Source organism: Cebus imitator, unplaced genomic scaffold (genome assembly GCF_001604975.1).
Source record: "Cebus imitator isolate Cc_AM_T3 unplaced genomic scaffold, Cebus_imitator-1.0 Scaffold169, whole genome shotgun sequence".
Classification (NCBI taxonomy): Eukaryota; Metazoa; Chordata; class Mammalia; order Primates; family Cebidae; genus Cebus; species Cebus imitator.
In genome coordinates, this window is record NW_016107484.1 from 1264339 (window position 1) to 1272900 (window position 8562).

At 42.7% G+C, this 8562-nt stretch overlaps 1 protein-coding gene across 23 annotated transcripts in view; it reads right to left on the reverse strand.

Annotated features, from left to right (window-relative positions):
• The window catches only part of CLIP1 (CAP-Gly domain containing linker protein 1), a 141335-nt gene that overhangs the window by 55025 nt on the left and 77748 nt on the right, over positions 1–8562 (reverse strand). For all 23 annotated transcript variants that reach the window (XM_037744215.1, XM_037744214.1, XM_037744218.1 and 20 more), the window contains 5 exons: positions 6682–6739; positions 6081–6164; positions 5041–5197; positions 989–1154; positions 675–890 (listed from right to left, as the gene is read on the reverse strand). In XM_037744215.1, coding sequence (XP_037600143.1) covers positions 675–890; positions 989–1154; positions 5041–5197; positions 6081–6164; positions 6682–6739 — 681 coding nt within the window. The remainder of the gene's footprint in view (positions 1–674; positions 891–988; positions 1155–5040; positions 5198–6080; positions 6165–6681; positions 6740–8562) is intronic.

Genomic DNA, 8562 nt, shown 5'->3' on the forward strand with positions numbered 1-8562 from the left:
AAAGAAAGAAAGAAAAAGAAAAAGATATATATTGGGCACAGATACAATCCTGAAACCATAAAATAAAATCCAACATATAGAGTTCTGCTCTATCTACTAACAGGATGTTTCCTCCCTGCCCTTGAATCCAGCTTCCTTGTCAATAAGCTCACGGTACCCTCCTGGGGACACCTAAAAGCCCCTCTGTAAGTTCTCAATTTTAACTCTTCCTAGAAGAGCTCTGTTCCTCCAACCAGGCTCTCTCTCATCCTGATTCCTTGCTCGCTTGCTTCACGTGAGCTCTGCCTCTTGCTTTATTGCATCGTCTCTCCTAACCTAGTGCAAGGCAGCAACAAGCATGGCCAAGATTAGAGCAACAAGTAGGCAAGCAGAGCTCAGGCAGCGTCAGAACCTTTGTGACAGCTGGGAAACAGGCAGCACGGGGGTGACAGCTGCACCGTCCATTCCGGTAAAGACCTGCAGCCGTCACTGACCCTCAGAAGGAACAGCAGCTGGCACAAAACACTTGAAGCCATAGGAAACATAATGTGCCACCTGCCATGCACTGAGAAGAGTAACATTTATAGAGGCCACCTTAACTTGTCCCACTGACTGCTGCTTTCTAAGCACCCTTCCTGCCTTGACAAAGAGCTCAGGCAAGCTACAGCACAAGGCAATTCTCTCCCATCGCGTACTTTGGCTTTATCAGCTTGCTTTCTCAGCTCCTTCAGCTCCTGCAGCAAGCCACTGTTCTCCTCTTGTGCGGCTTTCAGCTTGTCCTCTGTGTCCAGCAGCGTCTTCTGGAGGTTCTGCAGAATTTCTTCATGCTTGGTTTTAGTCTCGGAAGTGGCTTTCTCATACCTGGCTTTCAGATCCTGACACTGGTTGTGGCTCGTTTCCATCTTCTTTTCCTGCAGAGACCCCAAGTGAGGGAATGAGTCATCCAGCCATATGTGTACTGCCCCTTGCCTTCCTTGCCAGCAAACAGGCCCACTGAGTCTCTCCTTACCAGGTCCAACAATTTCTTCTCCAATTCTTTCTTTTCTTCCTCGTGCTTTTTAGCTGCCTCTTGCTGGCTCTGTTCAGCTTTGAGAGTCACATCCTCAATACTTTTTTGTAGAAAACTTGCATTTTCATTAGCCTTTGTAAGTTTGAGCTGTAATTCTTCTACATATCTAGAAAAAGTTTCGATATAAGATGTCAGATTTTTCATAAGAATGTTTTAAATTTAAGATTTATATTAAAATATACTATTAATAACAATGGTATTAATAATTTTTAATTTTTATTTTTATTTTGGGACCGAGTCTCACTCTTGTCACCCAGGCTGCAGTGCAGTGGTGCGATCTAGGCTTACTGCAACCTCCACCTCCCAGGCTCAAGCAATTCTCCTGCCTCAACCTCCTGAATAGCTAGGAGGTACCTGCCACCATGCCCAGCTAATTTTTGTGCTTTTAGTAGAGGGTTTCACCATGTTGGCCAGGCTGGTCTCGAACTCCTGACCTCAGGTGATCCGCCCACCTCGACCTTCCAAAGACCTGAGATTATAGGTTGTGAGCCATGGCACCCGGCCTATATTAATGATTTTTAAAAGTTATGTGTAATTAATAACATCTAAAATAGGCAAAAAAAATTTTAAATGCTTTGCCTAAAGAATCATTTTACCGGCCGGGCGCAGTGGTTCACGCCTGTAATCCTAGCACTTTGGGAGGCCGAGGTGGGTGGATCACCTGAGTTCAGGAGTTCAAGACCAGCCTGGCCATCATGGTGAAACCCCATCTTTAAAAACAAAACAAAACAAAACAGAGCCATTTTACCAATTATGATAAGTAATTATTTAGAGTAACAACTACTATAATTGTGAAGGTTTACTATTTTATGTCAGTAGATCAAAAAAAGAAAAAAAAAAGAGTAAAAAATAAACATATTAAAGGAACTGAGGCCAGATATGGTGGCTCATGCCTATAATCCCAGTACCCTGGGAGGCCGAGACAAATGGATCACTTAAGTTCAGGAGTTCAAGACCAGCCTGGTCAACATGGCGAAACCCCATCTCTACTAAAAATACAAAAATTAGCCAGGTGTGGTGGCACCTGGATTACAGGATTACATGCCTGTAATCCCAGCTACTCAGGAGGCTGAGGCAGGAGAACTGGTTGACTCTGATAGAGCGAGGTTGCAATGAGCCGAGATTGAGCCACTGCAGTCCAGCCTGGACAACAAAGCAAGACTCCGTCTCAATTAAAAACAAATAAAGGAAATGGGCATTTAAAAATTTTAGCATACTAGATTACCAAAAATTCATTCTAGTGCTTCTGAAGAACAGAAGATACAAAAATCACAATAACTCAAAGTTTTACCTTAAAGGGATCATGTGGTTGAACAAAAATAAATAAATTTATAAAATAATTTATTTATTTTATAAATAAATTTATAAAATAATTTATTTTATAAATAAATTATATATTATTTAAAAATAATAAATTTATAAAATAATTTATAAAATATGGGACATTGACCTAGAAAACAGACTCTCAGATGAATCACAGACACACAAGGGAAACTTGGGGGTAATTCTAGATTTTACATTCACAAAACACCTATAAAATGGAGCTTCTTGAAGACACTGAGCCACCACCACCAAGGCAAGTTTGACCACAGTTGCCCAACCAAGGCCTGGCTACCACTCAGCACTGACTGAATTGTGTGGGGGTGAAAGGTTGGATATATTAATAAATAGAACTTTGCAGCCAGGTGCAGTGGCTCACGCCTGTAATCCCAGCACTTTGGGAGGCCAACGTGAGAGAATCACGAGGTCAGGAGGTCAAGATCAGCCTGGCCAACATGGTGAAACTCTATCTCTATTAAAAATACAAAAAATTAGCTGGGTGTGGTGACGGGTGCCTGTAATCTCAGCTACTCAGGAGATTGAGGCAGGAGAATCACTTGAACCCGGGAGGCGAAGGTTGCAGTGAGCAGAGATCGTGTGCCATTGCACTCTAACCTGGGTGACAGAGCAAGACTCTCTCTCTCTCTCAAAAAAAAAAAAAACAAAAAACACAACAACAAAAAAGAACTTTGCAGATATTAACGCTTTTAAGAAGTCTAATGCCTATAGACTTCATTTATAAATCTTCACCTTATAAATTATTTGATTTTTATATGACAGCTATTAAAAGAATAAGATCAAAGCAACAAGAATTCCAGAATAAAGACAATAACAGATATTAAGACAGAAGAAACTTGAGCACCGAGGAAGTACAATGCAGTTATTAAGAGGAGGAAGGGCTCTGGGACCAGACTGCCCAGATCTGAAACATCAGGCTTAACCCCAGTTAGCCTCAGTTTCCCTTTCTCCCTGCTTCTCTCCCTCCCTCCCTTCCTTATTTTTTAATTTTAATTTTACTAATTTTTTTTTTTTTAGACAGAGTTTCACTCTTGTTGACCATGCTAGAGTGCAATGGTGCGATCTCAACTTACTGCAACCTCTGCCTCCCAGGTTCAAGTGATTCTCCTACCTCAGCCTCCCAAGTAGCTGGGATTACAGGCATGTGCCACCACACCCAGCTAATTTTGTATTTTTAGTAGAGAAAGGGTTTCTCTATGTCGGTCAGGCTGGTCTCAAACTGCTGACCTCAGGCAATCCGCCTGCCTCGGCCTCCCAAAGTGCTTGGATTACAGGCGTGAGCCACCATGCCCAGCCTCTTTTTCTTTTTCTTTGAGATGGAGTTTTGCTCCTGTTCCCTAGGCTGGAGTGCAATGGTGCGATCTTGGCTTACCACAACCTCCACCTCCCCCCGGGTTCAAGTCATTCTCCTGCCTCAGCCTTCTCAGTAGCTGGGATTTTAGGCATGCACCACCACACCTAGCTAATTTTGTATTTTTAGGAGAGACAGGGTTTCTCCATGTTGGTCAGGCAGGTCTTGTACTCCTGATCTCAGGTGATCTGCCCGCGTTGGCCTCCCAAATTGGCTGGAATTACAGGGGTGAGCCACCGTGCCTGGCCTCTTTTTCCTTAGAATGGGAATAATGCTAAACTCACCTCCTCTCACCTCATAGGATAATGATAAGAATTAGAAAGCTGTTAGCACGGTGCATAGCCCATAGTGATAGGTAATATGTGTTTCCCATTAAAACAAGTTAAGGTCAGGCATGGTGGCCCACGTCTGTAATTCCAGCACTTTGGGAGGCTGAGGCGGGCAGATCATTTGAGGTCAGGAGTTCAAGACCAGCCTGGCCAACATAGTGAAACCCCATCTCTACTATAAATACAAAAATCAGCTGGGTATGGTGGCGCATGCCTGTAATCCCAGCTACTTGGGAAGCTGAGGCAGAAGAATCACTTGAACCTGGGAGGTGGAGGCTGCAGTGAGCAGAGATTGAGCCATTGCACTCCAGCCTGGGCAACAGAGTGAGACTCTATCTCAAAAAAAAAATGTTAAAAATATTTTTAACTGCCCATAAAAGATATTATTGCCATTAGTGAACTACTACCTTTTCCTTTTTCTTCTTTCTTTTTAGATAGAGTCTTGCTCTGTTGCCCAGGATGGAGTGCAGTGGCACAATCTCAGTTCACTGCAACCTCCACCTCCTGGGTTCAAGTGAATCTCCCATCTCAGCCTCCTGAGTAGCTGGGATTACAGGCAGACACTACTATGTCCAGCTAATTTTTGTATTTTTAACAGAGACAAGGTTTCACCATGTTGGCCAGGCTAGCCTCGAACTCTTTACCTCAAATGATCCACCCACCTTGGCCTTCCAAAGTGCTGGGATTATAGGCATGAGCCACTGCGCCCCTGCCTTATTATCTTTTCTTTATAAGTCACCAAATGGTGTATAAATAATATTGTATTCCTTAATTCTGTTGTTCTTGACAAGTAAGATAGGTAAAGCCCATTTTAGAAGGTTAAATAGCTTATTCAAGGACACAATGAGGTAATAATAGAAATGAACAGAGATGGGAGATTTTAAAACATAATAATCCTAAACATTGGTCTTCCCTCCCACCTAGACCTTCCCACAGAGCCTAAGGTGGGCACTCTTATCAACAGTCATCTATACCTTTCTTTCAGACGTAATTCATCATTCATTTTCATCAGCTGAGAAGAGTTATCTCCTGACATCTTCATTATTTCTGCAATGTCATTTTCCAGTTTTTCCTTTGCCTTTATCAGCTGCTCTTCTCGCTCATCTTTCTCTCTAAATTTTGCCTCCATATCTAAATATATAGAGAAAAAAAGAATAGCACGGCTGTGTCATAATCAACAAAAACTGGCTGAGTGCATCCTTGCTCTGGTAATATTTTCACAAAGCAATTCCTGTCCTCATAAAAAGCACATTCTAGTGAAGAAGGCAGACAATAAGAAAGATAAAGGAAAGAAATCGTAGAATTAATTAAGTGCTAAGAGGAAGAAAAATCAATGCAGGGAAAGGAGCTGGGAAGAAGGTTAGAATCTTAGATGGCGGTTCCCTAAGGTGGTGACATGGAAGGGAAAACCTGAAGGAAGTGAGGGCACAGGGAAAAGTAAGCACACAGGCTGTGCGGCAGGAACACGCCTGACACGTCCAAGCACGAGCAAACAGGCTGAGGTGGCTGGAGTGGAATGAGGAGGGAACGGGGGTCCCAGATGAAATCTGAGAGGTAATAGGGCCTGATCGTGGTAAGGACCACAGCTCTTTCCCTGCATGGGATGGGAGCTGCTGGACGACCTTGAGCAGAGAAGCGATGTGATATGACTTCATATTAAAAGGATTGCTCTGGCTGCGGTGTGGAGAACAGACTGAAGCAGGCACAGGCAGCAGCAGTGAGCCCAGGTGGTCAGCTATTATGGTAGCTCAGGTGAAAGACGGCCATTGGCTTGGAGCAAGGATAGCAGTGGCAGTGGTGAAATGTGGCAGAATCTGGCTCTCGTGAAAACAGCAAAGAGAACTTGGTGTAGGTTACAGATCTCAAACAAGTACTTCATCGTGTTTTTATGTCACCATAATGAGTAAAGAGGCTACGCTTGAATAGTACATTTGTTATATAACATCCTACAACTGTCTCAAATATGAGGAAGCCTACTGTATTTAATGTTTAGTCATCAGAGATGTCTTCTTACCTGCTAAGTTTTCTCTCAGCTTCTCCAAGTCAGAAGACAGCTTGGTAAACTGTTCCTCCTTTTGGTGTAACTTATTTACAGTTTCTATTCAGGATAAAGTTAGAAGTTTAATAAGCTTCATATTTAATAAGCTATCTGGATCAAATCGTATGCTCAAGAGATCTGAGAACACAGGAATACTCAAAAATCCCCTTACAAATTACACTGCTGGGTGCGTCCTGAAAAAAGCAGGTCTGCCGCTCTCTCTGGCCTCCCCAAATCTGTACTTTAGGGAGGCATCAGGCCCTTTCCACTCATCTCTTTCCCCCTTCCAGCTAAAACTCAATAAAGCTATTAATGATGAAAACATAAATAACACTCTCCCCAATAATATTTACATTTTAATGTAGAACAAGCCTGAAGCCAGAAGAAGAAAAAATTAATTGGGAGTTTGAGGCTTCAGGAAACCAATGGAAGCCAGTATTTCTGAGCATGGCAGGAACTTCCAGGAGAGTGAAATTAGGCTACGGGCAGTGTCTACTCTGTGCACTCCACAGGCTAGCTCCAGTCTAAGAGTATGATAGTCTTTAAAGCGATCTACACAAGCTCTAGTAAGACATACCTTGCATACTTCTCTGAACGGAGACTGCCTCCTCCGAAGCTTCAGCAAACTTTTCTTTCTAAGGAAAAAGAACGAGAGATTCTGAACAGAAAGATTTCACATTGTAAAGATAAGGAGTTTATGTCAATTATAACTACAACACTATTGACTTTTTGTTGCTGGTCTTGTTTTATTAAAACTAATATACATGAAACATGTGATGCCAATTACTACCACATGTGGGTCATACACATGTGCATGGATACACACACATCAGTGCAGTTTGCATGTGTGTGTGTGCATGCATGGGACGGCATCACCTGCATGCACCTGTAGGCATGTTCATACCTAGGGAAGTACATGCATGTGTGTGTATACACATGGTGCACGTGTATGCTTCATGTTGCTACCCCTCAAACAGCAGCCCTTCTCTTCAGAAATCTGCCTGAGATGGTGAAGAAAGCTCCGAAATTTGTTATTTCTGAGAGTAATCTGAGTCTAATATCTTGAATCTAGGTCGGTGTCGCTACTTTTTAAACTGAAAAGGACCATCAGTCACTTACTGTTCAAGGACTTCTAAACATGACAATAGGCCAAGTTAAAAATCACTCTCCTGGTTGTCCTGAGATGAACTTTGAGCTAGCTACATCAAGAGGATTGTTACATGGGTATTGTTAACTAGCTGGGATTATGAAAAGATGGTGCAGAAGCCACAGGGTATCCAAGCCCACAGGCTGCCCCCTGTGCATTCCCACAGTCACACTCAAGGTAGCATGTCTTGTCCTAAGATATACGGAAGAATATTGTAACTTAGGGGGGAAAAAAGGCAATGTTTCCTAAAAGCTTTGGAAGGAGGGCAGAAAAACGATGAACTCAAAAGATTTTCTTAAAGGACACCAGGCTGGGCGCGATGGCTCATGCTTGTAATCCCAGCACTTTGGGAGGCTGAGATGGGTAGATCACTTGAGGTCAGGAGTATGAGACCAGCCTGGCCAACGTGGTGGAACCCCATCTATACTAAAAATATGAAAATTAGCTGGGTGTGGTGGTGTGCACCTGTAATCCCAGCTACTCGGGAGGCTGAGGCAGGAGAATCTCTTTAACCTGGGAGGTGGAGGTTGCAGTGAGCTGAGATAGCACCACTGTACTCCAGCCTGGACAAGAGAGAAAGAAAGGAAGAAAGAAAAGAAAAGAAGGAAAAGGAAAAGGAAAACAAAGAAAAGAAATGAAGGGAGGGAGGAAGGGAAGGAAAGAAAGAAAGGAAGAAAGAAAAGAAAGGAAAAGAAAGGAGCCATACACTTTTATTCACACAGTTAATAGCACAGAAGTGTAATGAATGGGTAATAGGAAGGGATGTGGAGGACCTGGGACAGCTGACCCTGAGTGGCTCATGTGCCTCTTGTCTAGTTTCTCCATAAGCCTCTGATTTTTCTTTCCATGGTGTGTGGGTGGGCACCATTGGCACTCTTTGTGCATATCAGCCTTGTTTAAACTTGGTTTTAAAGTGCAGGAGGCAAGTAGGAAGGAACAAAGTTGAGAAAAGGTAAAATATATACATATATATGTCATACAACTTGAGATTAAGGAAAGAGAAAACATGAAAGGGAAGGTCATTTTCTGAGGTGCAATAAACTGAGTTAGATTTCTTTGAATTTGTTTAATTAGATGGCAAGCATTCTGTCTCACCAAAGGAGGGCGCCGATGGCCCAGGAAGACTGCTGCCCTGAGAGTCACAGATCAAGGAGGAGAAAGCACAGTTTAGGTGCCTCATTCAATATGAAACCTAACTGTGTTTGATGTATAACTTGGAAGGGCTCTGTGTTTAGCAAAACTAAGTAGTCAATAACATTTCAAAGCAGTGCATTAACAGAGGCAAAGACATAGATTAAAAAAAAAAAAAAA